Source organism: Schistocerca cancellata, chromosome 1 (assembly GCF_023864275.1).
Source record: "Schistocerca cancellata isolate TAMUIC-IGC-003103 chromosome 1, iqSchCanc2.1, whole genome shotgun sequence".
Taxonomy (NCBI): Eukaryota; Metazoa; Arthropoda; class Insecta; order Orthoptera; family Acrididae; genus Schistocerca; species Schistocerca cancellata.
Genome location: NC_064626.1, coordinates 532,680,930 through 532,698,397, shown reverse-complemented (window position 1 = coordinate 532,698,397; position 17,468 = coordinate 532,680,930). Strand labels below are relative to the sequence as shown.

At 37.4% G+C, this 17,468-nt stretch overlaps 1 protein-coding gene across 2 annotated transcripts in view; it reads right to left on the bottom strand.

The window, feature by feature from the left end:
• Positions 1-2,872: 2,872 nt before the first annotated feature.
• Positions 2,873-17,468, bottom strand: part of LOC126179391 (nardilysin-like) — a 343,267-nt gene continuing 328,671 nt past the window's right edge. For both annotated transcript variants that reach the window (XM_049924604.1, XM_049924605.1), the window contains exon 21: positions 2,873-3,081. In XM_049924604.1, the coding sequence (XP_049780561.1) occupies positions 2,942-3,081 (140 nt within the window). In that variant the 3' untranslated portion in view covers positions 2,873-2,941. The remainder of the gene's footprint in view (positions 3,082-17,468) is intronic.

Here is a 17,468-nt window from a genome sequence, read left to right as displayed (position 1 = left end):
TTTTTTCTGTGATCTCATTTTTATGAAATAAAGCCTATACGGTGCCCAAAGCTATACTCGAGTTATGTGCGAAAACATGAAAATTCCTCTAGTAGTTTCAGATATTAGCACATTCAAACAGCGAGAAAGACAAGAAAATTTTAGAAAAACTTTAAATTATGACATCTTTTATTTTTATGATTGGATTTTGATGAAATAAAGCATGTGCACTGCCCCAAGTTATGCTGAAGTTACCAGTGAAAACCATCACTGGTGTCTTTGGGAGATCAGTGTGATGAGTGCTAAATCTGACCACATCATCTCTGTGTGACTAGTTTATTTGTTATTGAAACTCTTTTGTTAAGTACTTTCAAGAACTATAAGAACTATGTATGTGATTGTTCGCATGTGTGAGTCTCTACATAACAGAATACTCAGCATCAGGGGTAAGTTTACTTTCATACTTCCCAGTACCTCTAAGACATTCAATAACTAGAGATAAGAAATTCCATGTGTTTGCATTAGAGCGAAGATTCCAGAATGTTGCAGCGGGTCACATATAGTAAGCTTTGTGTTTAAGTCATTAATTGTGATGATAAATCAAAAACAAGTTTTTCAATGGGATTTAATTCACTAAATGCAGTATGCATGAGATAAATTAAAGTTTTAAGACTGGCAGCAGTTAATGTTTCGATAATTAAAATAGAACAACTATTTTATAGCTTAGGCTTTTAAAACCAAATAAAAATGACTGACATGGGTTTGGAAAAACAAATTCTCATTGATTTTTATTACAAAGGTTATTACACTATATATTGTGTCAGACGTGATCCGACAGAAAAGGAAAGAGACAACTTGCACTAAAAAGTTAACATGTACATTATCCTTTTTTTTTTACCTCAAAACTGTTATTCTGCTGTGAGAAATTTCATTAAAATCAATCACCTCAAATAAATGGCTGTGTTTACTGCAGAAATGTTCTGGAGCTTCACAGATAATGATGGCACTACTGCACAATTCCAAAGAAAACAGCACAGCAGAAGTTCTTTAGGAAGCCGAAGGAAATAATTCAAATGTTTGTAGCCTCAAACAGGTTCTAGTTTGAAGCAGAGCACTATTAATTGAGCATACATGGTACACACATAAATGTGAAGCACCATTCCCATTTCTATCAGCAGAAGAACACTACTGTAATTACTTGCTTATCGACTGACCCTGTGTTGATTGAGTAAATTGAGACAGCATAAAGGACACAGTTCAAAACGAAAAACTGTCCCACATAAATTTACAAGAACAAATAGTTCCTTAGAAATCAAGTAGTCACTTTTTTTTTTTTGTCAAACCTTGCATTACTGATGAAGCTTTCTTGTCCGCAGACGACTTATAAAAAAAAAAAAAAAAGAATTAACGCTTTTCTCAGTATTAAAATAAGCCAACAAATTAGAAGCAACATGCATTATTTTCTTAATTCTCAGCATGGTAGCATTGTCCCTCCTGGCTGGTCAAAACATAGTGAGGAACAACAGAAGAAACAGACTGCTATTTATGATCACCACATTCAGTCTTGTAACTGAGGAACATTTGCTGAATATGAGTCTCACATTGGTCTTCTGCAAATATTTTATACTGTTATTTAAGTACTGGCACCATAAAGAGGTGCAAATAATGTGGATTATTTCGATATTTTCTGGATACTTTCACCAGCAGCAATCCACATATCTAAGTTCGCACCTCCACAGTCTCCCACTACGATCACCACTGAAACAGTCTAAATGAATTGATATATTAAGTCTCCTTTGAACAGAGTTATATTTATCTCTCCTTTCTTGAAGAAAAGTAAGCACCATTCATCACTGTGATAAAGATGCAGCATAATACAATCACAAGCAATGTCGCCGTTATATGCGAAGATTGCAGGCTGCAGTGTATCCAGGTCTCAATTCCAAGATGAGTAATTTAGAAATGAAAGAAACTGCCTATCTTCCAGTAGATGTATTGTAAAAAAACTTTTACACAAATACACAAAGCTGCCTGACAAGCATCCACCCGGAATCACAGATGAGAAGAGACATATAGTTGAAGAGTCAAAAATTTGATATTGGCCTAAGAAAACAATAAAATACAGATCTATGTTCATCTTTCTTTTTGAGCATATCTCTTTTTGGTTATATTGCATCTTTGTCCCATACAGTGTTCCAATATTTATTAAATGACATATACTTTATGGTTAAACCAAAATAAGATCTATCACATTTTCTGTTTCTCATAACCAGGAAAAAATGTAGACTGTATTAATTGCTGCTGTAAGAACCAGTCTTGGCTAACTGAAACCAGGGAAAATGTGAATTGCATTAATGGCTGGCCCTAAGAACCAGTCTCACACTTCAAAATCATTTAATAAATGTGAGTCTGTCTCCAGTTGATGGCTTATCCTCAGTTACTCAAGACAATGAAGAGTGTAAATAGGTTAAAGTGCTGCTGGTGACCATGATATAGATGGCAATAGTGTCATGAAGAATAGGAGCTCACAATTTGGAATTATTTTTACTCTCTGCGAGTACACTTTTTGTGAAGTTAAAGCTGTATATTGGACTGGAATTTGATCAGGCTTGTAATCCTAGTGTGCTCCATTGTTAAGTTTTAACATTGTTTACTCTCTCTCTCTCTCTCTTTTTGCAATTTTTTACCCATGATTTGTGGTAGGCAGAACACAAATGTAACATTGAACGTACATTCAGACATTTTCTTGTCATACAGGAAAGTTCATCCTCAGATCTACATCATCACATTGTGTGTGTGTGTGTGTGTGTGTGTGTGTGTGTGTGTGTGTGTTTCAAAGGAATCGGGAAGAAGGAATTTTCAAAAACTCAACACAGATTGTAAAAAACTGACATAAATTTTAATAATATTGTTATATAAATACAGCATATTTACAAATATAAAATAAACAATATCAAAAAGATCACAACTTTATATTAATGACTGGATGAAGAAACAGATTTTCCCTGTAAGCAGTAATGTCTCTCATAACATTCTCTACATCTTGCTTATGTGCAAGTGTACGAGAGGCATTATCTACTTTCTTGTGTCCTCCTTGTTTTCCTGTAACAAATTAGCCATTTCAGTCTTTTATTAATTTTCACTTCTCTATAAACTGATGAAAATAATGACATTAGGCCTACTTATTAAGAGAAGTGATTTGAATACACACATGCATACATGCACACATTGAGGCACCAAACGCACCCACACACATACACAAAACATTTTTCATCAACTGTGCACAATATTAAGCAAAATCAGTTACAAAACAAGAATCCACTTCTGGCTTATGTCCACACACTACTACTGCTACCAGAACACACAGACTCACTATCTTTTTTCCTTTTCCTCCCCTGTTGAAGATAAATTAAATCGAGTTGGCAACAGGTGCTCAAGTGAGCTCCCAACTGGCATCAAAAGAAGTAGGAACAAAAAATAAATAAATAAAGTAAATGCTTGTGGCCATGATGTAAGTGGCAGTAGTGTTGTGAAGACTGGGAGCTCACAGTAATTATTTTTACTCCAAAACTTGGGAGACATCCAAATCCAAACATAGGATAATTTCAACTGGAACACGTAGCCATATCTAAAAGGTAGATCACAGAATTATGAATGTTAAAATAGTCAGAAATGGGGAATTCGATTCAGATCATTGTCTCTCTAAGATAAAAATAAAATTTCTCCCATCTACGAAAAAGGCAACCAAGAAAGTGATCAGATATAACACCACTACAGCTAATATTACAAAAGAAAATATACAAAAATTTAGAGAAGAAATTGAGACAAGTAAAGAAGGTGGGTAATTGGCGTGAACTCCAGATGCAAATAACTCAAGCAGCAGAGAAAACTTTAGGAATGGCCAAGAATAAAAACAAGACATGGAATGAGGAGTGTGAAGAAGCACTAATACAGGGTGTATACGGGGACAAGGAAAAAACATTCCCGTATTTTCCCCCGATATCCCGTTTAAAAAATATGCTTTTTCCCGGGTGATAATACACTTTTTCCGGGCTAAGTGACAGTAGGTTTTCCGTAAATTTTCCCTCGGACCTGTAAAACTTATCAATTCTTTGAATGGTTGACGTTTTATACACTCGCATAGAACTTCCCGGGAAAAAAAGGCAGGTGAAAGAAGTTTTGGAAAGACTTCATGAAAAAAAGAGAGAAGTTTTGGAAAGACCTTTGATTTGCAGCCACATACGCTGCATATTTTCGTATTACGAAATTTATAAATTCAAACTGCACAGGGCGTTACTTTCCCCAGCGTTTAAACCGAGGTTGCGATGTCCTTTCGTAAGCCAGTCATACAGTATCTCATGCCACGTGATCTCGTCAGCCCATGACAGCAGATATTCAGAGCATACGACACGTGTTACAGTCAGCCAAGATCACTGGTTACGTAGCGCGAACATACAAAGAGAAAAAGTTAACGGTTTAAATTAACGTACATAGGATAGCTACAAGAAAAGCTAAGCTTTCACATGTAATATTGATCTTTTTTGCATGTGTTATACTTTCAGATTCATCACACAAATGTGCCAGTAAATTTAAAATTATATCAAATGTCTGGGGTAGTAATTCTTGTAAGTGGCTGGTCCTCAAACTGCTCAATTTTAAACGCTCTGTGATTTAGAAATCCATCCCACTTTCTCACACATAACATAATTCAACTTGCGTAAAAAGAAACTTACTTTGAAAGTAAAGCTTTTCGAACCACCTTTCACAATACTATCTGGAGACTGTTAGAAATAGGTTCGATTTACCAGTTGCCAGAGAGCGCCAAAAAACGCATTATTGCGCGTGAGCAGCTGCAGTGGCGTAGGAAGCCCACATGTAAATATGTATACAGCAAATGGTTCAAATGGCTCTGAGCACTATGGGACTTAACGTCTGAGGTCATCAGTCCCCTAGAACTTAGAACTACTTAAACCTAACTAACCTAAGGACATCACACACACACACCCATGCCCGAGGTAGGATTCGAACCTGCTACGTAGCGGTCGCGCGGTTCCAGACTGTAGCGCCTAGGACCGCTCGGCCACCCTGGCCAGCATGTGTAAAGCACTAAGAGAGCTTACATTACAATATAAAAGAAACAGGGCATCAGAGGAAACTCCCAAGAGCATCAGAATTTCATAAACCATGCTAAAATGCATAATTCGGCTTGAAGTGCACATTGGTTTTTTCCAGATTCACAAGGAAGTAGGTCCCGTGTGAGATTAAGTTTTTCAGTGTAGTTTTTGGGATGTAAATTTTCTTGGAGTACCAGTACTCTATGATCTAATTTTTGTTTCTTTATTATGGCATAATGCCACACATGGCAGAAGATGATAACGTGTACTTGAAAATCAGTGAACAGTTGGAACTAACCAATACTGTAGAATGAAACACTTCGTTTCAAATAAAATGATTGCCTCGAGCGAAAGATTAATAAAGCCAAATTTCTTTAGCAAACTTGCAAAAATAACTTCATTGTTCTGCATGGCTATTAATGCTTGACTGCTTGGAAATAAAATAAAATCAGAAAACTGAAACTAAAAATATATTTTTGCCCTCCGTAGTTATGTGAATGTATTTTAATTCACTTGATAGAAATCAGTTTTGTTTTCATTTGACATGGGAGCTATAAACGAAGAGAAGCAGTGAAATCACTTAACGTAAACACGGGGCACGTGGTGACTAACCCCTCCACACTACACCTCAGACAAATCTGTGCATGAGCGAATCTGGCAGTTAGGGCTCGCAAGAAAAATTTTTTTTCGTTAGCATCTGGCTGCTTGCTGCTAATGCCTATACAGCTAACAGCCACACTTCAAGTAGCGGGAAGCGGAGAAGGTACTGCTCATACAGTGGTCAAGTGTGTATGGGCATCAGCCCACTGGCGACTGGACAAACGAACCGAATGTGAACAGTTGTGACGTCATGCTTATAGCAAGCAGTTTATTGTTACGAAGAATTACATAGTCTTCGCCCTACGGCCTTTGACATAGTTTTGCTATTTGCAGATGCTTGTGCATGCCCGGTGTATTGTTGTAAATTGCGCATTTCCTTTCCCAGAGTTTTATTTTTTTTTTTCTCTCGTTCATATTTTATTGCTGCAGTATCATTCTTCAGCTACAGGATATAGTAATATTCTTTGCTAGAGAGTCAATTCTTACCAGTCAATATTATAAAAACTTAACTGAAAGCTACAACAATGAAAAGTTTCCGGAATTCCGAAAAATTCCCGGGTTTTTCCCGGTAATCTCCCGGATGAAAAAATTCCCGAGTTTTTCCCGGATTTCCCAGTTGTCCCAGGTCGTATATAACCTGCAAAAGGGATGCGTCTCAAAACCATATGAATAATCGATAGACTAACGTGCGCTGGATGCTAGGCGCTTTGTGAAACAAGTTTGTTTTCCTCAAGAATATTAATTTGGCGCCCCTTTTCCCGGAAGCATCTAGCTGCTTGCTGCAACTGCTTGTACAGCCAACGGCCACATTCCTGTAACCAGAAGCGGGAGAATCTACTGCTCAAACGCGACTCAACTGCACATGCGCATGAGCCCTCTCGTAACTGCTGAAACGGATCTAAAGTAAACAGTTGTGACTTCACGCTCATCGGAGGCAATTTGTTGTTATGAAGCACGCATAGTCTTCCTTAAGCCTTTGACACATTTTGCTGTTGGCAGACGCTTGCAAGAGCACTGTGTGTTGTTGTTGTATATGGCGCATTTCCTTTGCAATTTAAGTAATTTTCGTTTTTTTCTCTCGTTTATGTTTCATTGTTGAAGTATCATTCTGCAGTAGTGGGATACAGTAATATCCTTTGTTAGAGTATCGGATCTTACCAGTCAAAATTACAAAAATTTAACTGAAACTAAAACAATGAAAAATTCCCGGAATTCTAAAAAATTCTCAGGTTTTTCCCAGTTTTCTCCTGAATGAAAAACTTCCCGGGTTTTTCCCGGATCTCCCGGTTGTCCCGGGTTGTATACACCCTGTAATACAATGAGCTCAAAAATGGAGAAATGGAGATGTTCAAAAGAAGAGGAAGACCTTGAACAATTCAGACAACAAAGAAAACAAACATCAAAAATAATCCGGAAAATCAAAAGAAACTTTTAAAATTCTCAGCTTATTGAAACTTTTAAACACGTATTTAAAGGATATCAAGATCCAAGTACTATTTTCAAAGATGAAAATGGGATTAAATAACAAAGAAAATTGTGTAATATTAGCGAAATTTTTTGAAAAGCTGTTAAACTGTCCAGTTCCAACAGATCAATTAGAATTTCCAGTGAGACCTAAAAATCTAGATTTCCCACTAACAGAGTTAGAAATTCATGAAGCTATCAAAACACTGAAAAACAAGAAAGCAAGTGGTGAAGACTCCATTACAGCAGAATTATTGAAGTGGTCAGAACCAAGAACCGTAAGGGATGTACACCCCCTTTTTGAGATAAGAAAGGGGACCAACAAAATGTTAATAATTAGAGTGGAGTGTCACTTCTGCCAGTGGCATACAAAATATTATCAAAAATTCTCCTGAACAGAGTGGTAGATACTGGGGGAATATCATGGTGGTTTTCGAAAGTGAAGATCCTGTGCAGAACAAATTTTTAACTTAACGTCAATAATTCACCATAGAATGTTAACCAGCAAACCAATAATAGTGTCATTTATTGATTTCAAGAAAGCATTTGATCATGTAGACAGAAAAACATTAGAGAATTTGGTGTTAAATCAAAATTAGCAAATGTAATTCGTGAAACATTACCAAGTACAATATCTAAAGTCCAATTTATGGGAGTAGTATCTCCGCCATTTGAATAAAAGCTGGTGTTAGACAAGGTGATGTTTTATCACCTTTACTGTTTAATTGTGCTCTAGAAAAAAATTATAAGGATCTGGAATTTGGAGGAAAAAAAAAATTTGAACCAATAACTCTGGGAAGAAAACAAATGGAATTAAGGTAAACTGCTTGGCTTTTGCAGATGATTTTGCAATACTTTCAGAAAGTCTGACAGAAGCATTTATTCAAATAAAACTTTTGGAAAAAATATCAAACAGATATGGTCTCAAAATTTCAGTTGAAAAAACAAAATTCATGACAAACATTAAAAACGTGCCAAAATTCATAGAAACACAAATAGGTAAAATAGAGCAAATAAATAAATTTAAATATCTTGGAGAAACTATCCAACAGAATGGACTAGAAAAATCTGCAATAGATGTAAGAATTAACAAAATAGGAAGAGCATATGCTTTAACCAAAAATATATTCACAACAAGAAATATATATCTAGAAAAACAAAACTAAAACACTACACCACAGTGGTACAACGAGAATATTTACATGGATATGAATGCCTAACGATGCACTATAAGATGGACAAACTAGAGGTACTCATCATCATCATCATTTAAGACTGATTATGCCTTTCAGCATTCATTTTCACTAGAGGTACTGGAAAGAAGGATTATTATAAAAATATTGGATGCAATAAAAACTGCAGATGGTTGGAAAATAAGAAATAATGAGAAGATCTACAAAAATAAAGAGAAAATATCTGAAGTAATGGCCAAACGAAGATTAACCTTCTTCCGACACCTCTACCGATTCGATGGAAATAAACTAACAAAACATATACTCCTATATTTCTGGAAGAAGAAATCGACAATAGCATGGATTACAGAAGTAAGGAAAGATCTAGAAAGAAACAATATCAAAGAATCAGATATAGCAGAAAAATCCATTTTAAAAATAAAATACTGAATTTGGAAGGCTTTCAAGGCAGAAGAAATCAGGAACAACATGGACAGAAGAAAGGAAGAGACTTCATAGGGAGAAAATGAGGAAATACTGGAAAAATAGGAAAACAACAACAAAGGAAGAAGAGGAACTGAAGTTGTTAACATGATCCTAGTTGGTCAATACGATTGCGATAAAATAAAAAAGCTACATTACAGCCATGAAACTAAACAGACTGTGCTATGTCACAACTGGGGAAAAGTGTGAGATATTACACCCTGTCTATTTATACCTGTATCAAGAACAGAAAAACAAAGCTATATTTTGGAATTATAGTGTTACAAGACTACCAAATGTCACATGCGGTATAGCATGAGGAATACAAATTGGTTAAACATTGGCAACACTCAACATTTCTATTTATACTGGAAATTTGTGTTATTTGTGTCATTGCATCATGCAAATGTACACACACACACACACACACACACAAATTAAAAACAGAGTCTAGATTAGAAACTGAAGACATTCGGTAAAAATTAGAGCAATATGCTCATTTAATATATAAAGTACATGGCAATACTTTTAGAACAAATTAAAAACGATAAGGGAGAGGGAGAACACAATAAGAAGATGAAATAGGGGAGGAAAATTCTCTTTGTAGTTTTTGTACCTTTCGTCATTTTTTCATCTACGTACATACACCAGAAACCATTATAAAGTGCATGGCTGAGGTTATTTCCCTGTAGCACATTTAAGGCTTTCTTACCATTCGAGTCGCATATGAAGTGTGGGAAGAATGACTGTTTAAATGCCTCTGTGCATGCTGTTATTAGTCTGACCTCGTCTTCGTTGTCCCAAAGGTAGGGTGTCATAACATCACTTAAAGCTGGCTACCAAAATTTTGTAAGTGGGCTGTCACATGATAGTTTATTTATTTTTTCAGGTATCTGCCAATTTACGTTTTTCAACATTTCCACAATGCTCTCCGATGTGTTAAACAAACTTATGACCATTTGTGCTGCCCTCCTTTATCTACATGTATTATACCCTGTTACCTAATTCTTTAAATTGCTCAGCATTCATAAAATGAGTCACAACTTTTGAAAGATACAGATTCTGTGTACAGTGCACCATAAATGGTTGCTTTTATAACAAATTTTTTTAATTAGTTTAAGACATTGTACTTTATCTCAAGATGGCTGCAACTGTCATGATTCACTGTAAAACTGTGTGTGTCAGTTCTAAAATATAGATTTTAAAACCAAGTTCTTTGTGAATAAAATTATGAAATGCAAGTGTAAAGTACATAAAGAATGGTTATAAAATGTCCTACAATATGTTCTGTAGTTATGTTGTTCTGTCATAGTTCATCATAGTTTTGTTAAAAAACTAGTACAATTGAATTAGGTAAAGAACAAAAGTAATCTCAAAATTTATTATGAGATATATTAAACCACTACTTCCTGAAGTTACATTCAGTGCGGATGTAACACAATCTTTATCACACAACGTTACAAATAATGATTTTTTTTTATATTCAAACAATGCAAAATCCAGGATAGAAAGCCACAATATTAAGAAAAGGATAGTTGCTGCACACCATATAGTGGAGATGCTGAGTTACAGATAGGTACAACAAATTGACTCTCACAGAATGTTTTCGGCCAACAAGGCCTACTCAGCTTCTCTGCTATATGGCGAGTAGCAACTATCCTTTTCATAATATTGTTTTTGTATTCGGATTGTTTAGTTATTAAAAGACACTTTTCTGGCTATGACCTGTTTCCTCCTCTAGTACTTATTTAATTATTCAATATTCTCTTCCAAAAAGGCATAAAACAGTTTTTGTTGAGCAATTTTAACACTGAATTTTCCACTCTCTTGGTATAATGCAACTGAGGTTGTGATCTAAATATTGATTGATTTTTAAAGTAGCTCTGGAAGACATTTCATAGAGATAAAGAAAAGCCTTTCTCAAAAAGGCATACACCTGAGGTACTGTAGTAACCATACATACTCTTCCTACAACATGATTCTGCAATTTGCAAGTGTTCAGAGGTAGCATATCAACTATCTTGTGACAATGTTTGAGAATATATGTGCTCCAGTATCTATTAACCACATCAAATTAGATAAACTATAATAGTTTTAAACAAATCTTTGAACCTCTTTAATGCAATATCCCTACTGGTTTCAGTGGTATCATCGTGTATCCTAAACGATGGATGCCTACCCAGTTTGAGGGAACTACTGATTTGATGATAAGTCCATGCATTCAAGAACAAAGCATGATCTATATCACAATTTTAAATATTATTTGAATGACCAGTTTTGGCCATATTAGGTCATCTACAGACCTAACACCTAGAGAGGATGGTAGTTATCATAAGCACTTCCCATAGTACCAAGCCTATCCCACAGTACCATGCCTAGTAAAGATAATCCACATTCAGGTTGAGGTCAGGGTTATTTTTATTTTATGTGAACAACTTACGTATACATTTATTTACTTCCATACTAATTTCAAATAATAAGTTGTCATTCTAACTATGTAAGGTGTGATAACAAATGCTGAGACAAGAAAAATGTGAACAAAATATACATGAAATGCAGAGTGATCAAATCTAGAAAAAACTAAAGACTGAAAATATGTTGACAGCCTTTAATAAAACGACATTTTTCCTCTCCCTTAGTAATGTAATGGTGCATATGCACATGAGAAGAGAGTCAAGGTTAACCCAACATTAAGTGTTACAACCCTGTCCATAATACTTGAACACGTGCTGTGGCACCAGGTTACCAGTGCACTACACTTTGAATAAGATGGCAAAAGTCTTTGCATGAGCCAGTCCCAGAGGTTGCCTGTGGTGGTCCACAAGACTTGTGCACAGGGTGCAGCATCTGCTGCGCTGTCTACCATGAACCTCATCTTTTATAAGCACAATGCACCAGGCACTCGCCCTCACAATGTGTTCATACTTATTGGCAGCAACTGCTTGTATCAGTACTTGGATTGTTTCTATGTTTGTGTCTGTGTTCTCGACTGTTGTTCACTTGTATGTGGTAGAAGAATAAATGTTGGTACATTCATATTATACAAATGGTGAAGAGTATGGTGTTCACGTCCACATGCTCAGACTCTCTGGTTGTTCCTTCGGTGCTTTTGTCTATGGAGGAAGTGCTCCAATCTCTCCTTCAGCAGCAGCAGGCTACTACGGTTGCTATCATGAACTTGTTGGCCACACTGGCTATGCAGGCTTGCATGCTGATGGCATACCTGCCACCCTTCCCCCTTTACAACAATGCAGTCGAAGACTGGGAGGCTCATGTGAACTGGCTTAGGCAACACTTCCTTGCTTCTGGTGTCACTGATGCAGACATGTGTAAGGCTTTGTTTCTTTATTGGACGTCAACTCATTTCTACCAGTTGCTGTGCCAGTAAGCCCCACTCCAGTAACCTGCATTAATTTTGTTCAATGAAATGTATAAGTTGTCAAATTATCACCAGACACACACACACACACACACACACACACACACACACACACACACACACGTCACTGCAGCATGTGTTAAGTTCTGCAGCATGTGTAGAGTCCTACTGCTGTCATAAACAGTCTACCAGTCCTACCAGCCTTGGGCAGACAAACTCCGTGGCCTTAGTCACAAATGTCAGTTTGTTACTGGTGCTCATCGTGATTCCTATGCTGATTCTATGGTCCATGGTGTCATCATTAAGTTGGCTCTTGACAAGGAGCAGCATCAACATGCACTGCAGAATGAGATCCATTTTTGGCTGAGTGCTAAATGTTGCTCAGTCTTTCAAAATATCTTGTCCTGCTGGTGATCAAATTAAGGCTTGGTGCAAAAATGCTGTGTTAGCTCCTGTTCCTGGTTGCTTAGAGGCAGTCAGTTCTCAGGTGGCAGTGAGGGGTGGATGGATGGGTGGGGGGAGGCGGACTATGTGGCAGCCATAAAAAAGTGGCCTCTGTACCGCACTGGACAGCGACATGACAAACAACAACCATAGCAATGGCAGCACTCTGTGCTCCCATCTTGCCCACACTATTTCGTGCAATGTGGTAGAACAGCATGCCGTAAGTGCTGGTGACTGAAAACAAACTTAAACAACTTTAGGAAAAAAGGACATAAAACATCTGTGTATTATTCCCAGCCACCTCCTATGGACATGGACATGGATTTTAATTGTGTGTCTTCAGTACGTATGATTCATAACAAACTGTTTATCAAATATGAGTGATGGACAAACTTATGTGGGTTTTGGATCTTCAGCCTGAGGGTTACTCGACATTTGGTGAGTTACAACAATCAGCACATTCCAATTTTGGGACCATTTATGGCTCCCAGCTTGTTCCTTAACTTTTTTGGTAGTGAATGATGCTGGTACAGCAAGTTTGTTCAGAATGGATGCTTCAAATGGTTTTGGTTTTTTCCATTTTGGATACAGTGTGCGTCATTTCCAACCAAGTCCCTTACAAGCAGTTGGATTGTCTGTGTTCTGAGTTCTCATCTCTTTTCTCGGATGGGTTAGGTTCTGCCACTAATTTTGCAGCCCAAAATACCCTGAAACCTACAACTTGGCTGCACTTTTTTCCATGTGCTCCCTATTCCTGTGGCTTTGTGTGATCAAGTGAAATCAGAATTGCACAGGCTGACGTCGTTGGGTGTCAGGCTGACGTTGTTGGGTGTCATACAGCCTCTTCCATCCATTGAGTGATCAACTATCCTCGTGATTGTTAAAAAAACCAAATGGTCAGCTACACCTCTGCAGTAACTTTTAAAGTTTCAGTTAATGCTCAATCTATCATAGATACCTGGTGTTTGCCCAGACAAGTTATTGGCTAACCCTGCCAGGGTCAGTTCATCTTCACAAATGATTTATCTGAATAATTTTTTCATAATGCAGGGCCACAGTCATAATACAGGGTGTTACAAAAAGGTACGGCCAAACTTTCAGGAAACATTCCTCACACACAAATAAAGAAAAGATGTTATGTGGACATATGTCCGGAAACGCTTAATTTCCATGTTAGAGCTCATTTTAGTTTCAGCAGTATGTACTGTACTTCCTCGATTCACCGCCAGTTGGCGGTGCTCGTGTTGACATGCAACTCATTGCCCTACAGTACTAGCATCAAGCACATCAGTACGTAGCATCAACAGGTTAGTGTTCATCACGAACATGGTTTTGCAGTCAGTGCAATGTTTACAAATGTGGAGTTGGCAGATGCCCATTTGTTGTATGGATTAGCACGGAGCAATAGCCATGGCGCGGTACATTTGTATCGAGACAGATTTCCAGAACGAAGGTGTCCCGACAGGAAGACGTTCGAAGCAATTGATCGGCGCCTTAGGGAGCACGGAACATTCCAGCCTATGCCTCACGACTGGGGAAGACCTAGAACGACGAGGACATCTGCAATGGACAAGGCAATTCTTCGTGCAGCTGACGATAACCCTAACGTCAGCATCAGAGAAATTGCTGCTGTACAAGGTAACGTTGACCACGTCACTGTATGGAGAGTGCTACGGGAGAACCAGTTGTTTCCGTACCATGTACATTGTGTGCAGGCACTATCAGCAGATGATTGGCCTCCACGGGTACACTTCTGTGAATGGTTCATCAAACAATGTGTCAATCCTCATTTCAATGCAAATGTTCTCTTTACGGGTGAGGCTTCATTCCAACGTGATCAAATTGTAAATTTTCACAATAAACATATGTGGGCTGACGAGAATCCACACGCAATTGTGTAATCACATCAACAACACAGATTTTCTGTGAACGTTTGGGCAGGCATTGTTGGTGATGTCTTGATTGGGCTCCATGTTCTTCCACCTACGCTCAATGGAGCACGTTATCATGATTTCATACAGGATACTGTGCTACTAGAACATGTGACTTTACAAGTACGACACAACATGTGGTTCACGCACGATGGAGCTGCACATTTCAGTCGAAGTGTTCGTACGCTTCTCAACAACAGATTCGGTGACCGATGGATTGGTAGAGGCGGACCAATTCCATGGCCTCCACGCTCTCCTGACCTCAACCCTCTTGACTTTCATTTATGGGGGCATTTGAAAGCTCTTGTCTACGCAACCCCGGTACCAAATGTAGAGACTCTTCGTGCTCGTATTGTGGACGGCTGCGATACAATACGCCATTCTCCAGGGCTGCATCAGCACATCAGGGATTCCATGCAATGGAGGGTGGATGCATGTATCCTCGCTAACGGAGGATCTTTTGAACATTTCCTGTAACAAAGTGTTTGAAGTCATGTTGGTACCTTCTGTTGCTGTGTGTTTCCATTCCATGATTAATGTGATTTGAAGAGAAGTAATAAAATGAGCTCTAACATGGAAAGTAAGCGTTTCTGGACACATGTCCACATAACATATTTTCTTTCTTTGTGTGTGAGGAATGTTCCGTGAAAGTTTGGCCGTACCTTTTTGTAACACCTTGTATATTTCTTTAAAGTCAGTACCGTGATTAGACTGTTGTTTATTTACAGTGTTACATTTACACTTACACAATAATGATTTCTGCTTCAAAGTGCCATTATCAAGTGTTTTCTGAAAGCAGATTAGACAATAACACTGAAATACATAAAAAGTGATAAAATCATATAACAATCCATATTTGTAATGCTTACTTATAAGTGTTATAAACTGCCTAAGATAGCATACTGTCATATTAAAATACACTATTAGACACATTGTCTAAGAGTCGATATTTCTGGCAGAGACTACTGCTTTGTTTCATTACTGAACACACCACCTTGACTGAATGACAGTTGGCTAAGTGTCAAATTGTCTTGGTCAAAGAAATTTCTGTTACAAGTAGGTGATTTTCTGACTCAGTGTCCGGTAGGATAGGAAAGGTTAGGAGAAATTTATTTTCTTTGGTAGTTGTTACATCTTTGCAGTACCTGTTTATCTTAGTATACAATGAAGTTGCCTGTCCATAAACAAACAGTAACAAACCTCTCGATAATATTCGCAGCATACACAAATATAAAAGTCTAGCTAGCCACTGACATTGTTTAAAGTACATTTTAGTAGGTAAATATACAGCTTTGTATGTGACATTAACACATGGCCAACTCTAAGTTGTGTAATTTTGCCTCAATTCAGAATTAATACAATACAGTGCAATTACTTATTCTACTCACTCATTAATTAACCAGTGAGGTTTGAAGTGATAAATCCTGTTATATGTATTGGAACATTATTTGCGAATAAGTGCAAGTAACACAGGTATGTGAAACATGTCATGTACATAAAAGCATTTAAGCAATAAAAGAATCAAAAGATTTCATGTTCAACAGTACATTTAAATTTAATATAATATAAAGTTAGGGATATCGTAGTATTTGTTAATGATTGATGAGATACAATTACAAACGTGAGTGCACCGTGGTATTGATACCTTTGGCTGTAAACTTGGTGCGTTAAATCTTATTTACATGTTATAGTAGTGACAATTATATGACTTAAATATGACATACTTACGTTAACAACTTGATCAGCTACCACATATGATTTATCCGAAGTCTACTTACAGGTTTTGTTGGATAAGGATTCTTTATAACTCCTTTGTGATTAACACACCCTTTGGGTTGCACCAATATCAGCACCTCTCATTTGGTGTTGTTAGTGCCCCAGGGATTTTTCAGCAATTTTTGAAACAACTGATGATGTCTGCTCCAGGGTGCATTAACTATCTCAATGACATTGTCATGACAGTTGCATCCATGGAAGAGCATTTATGTAACTGACACATCTTGTTCACAGTCTTACAAACTGTAGGGTTGAAATGCAACTTGGCCAAGACATATTTTGGTCAGACATCCATTGTATATTTGGAGTTTGAGATTTCTCAGAACAGTATTAAACTTTTACGTCATCATGTCACTGCGTTCACAGCTCTGTGTCACTCTATAAATGTCAAAGAACTCCAAGAAGTTTTAGCTAATGCCTACCATCACTAATTTATTCTGGGTGTGGCCACAATGGCTCTTCTCTTCCATGAGTTGCTCCACAAAAATATTCCTTTTCAGTAGGTGCTAGCCTGAAAGCATGTGTTCACACTTTTGAGATGTAAATTGCATGCTGCTTCTTGTTTGGCTACTTTCCATCCTGTACACCACCTCGTTTTGCCTACAGACACCTCTCAATATGGACTCGGGGTATTTCACACACTTGTATGACAATGGTTCTGAATGTCCAGTAAGTTATATGTCAAAAATGCTCAACTCCATTCAGCAGTACTCACAAGTTGAAAAGGAAGCACTTGCTATCATCTAAGCCTTCAAAAAGTTTAATGTATTCTTATATTGGTCTATGTTCCACCTCATCACTGACCACAAGCCCTTGGTTTTGTTGTTTAATCCTTCTACTTTGTTGCCCGACAAAGCAGCACATTGCATCGCTTTAAGCATTGCGCCTCATTTCTGTCTCACTATAATTATTAAATACATTTTTAGCCTACCGCACAACATCTTACTGTCAATGTGCTGCAGAGCTTCATATGCGACTGGATCCCAATTCTGATAAGGATTTCACTTAGATATTGAGGCATAACATACAGTGGAAGTGTTTGCTATATGGGCTCCCTGCATTGCAGCTGTTGTCACTGTAAATCTGGTTTTGCTTGAAGTTTCCTATTTTTTCATGACAGGTTGGC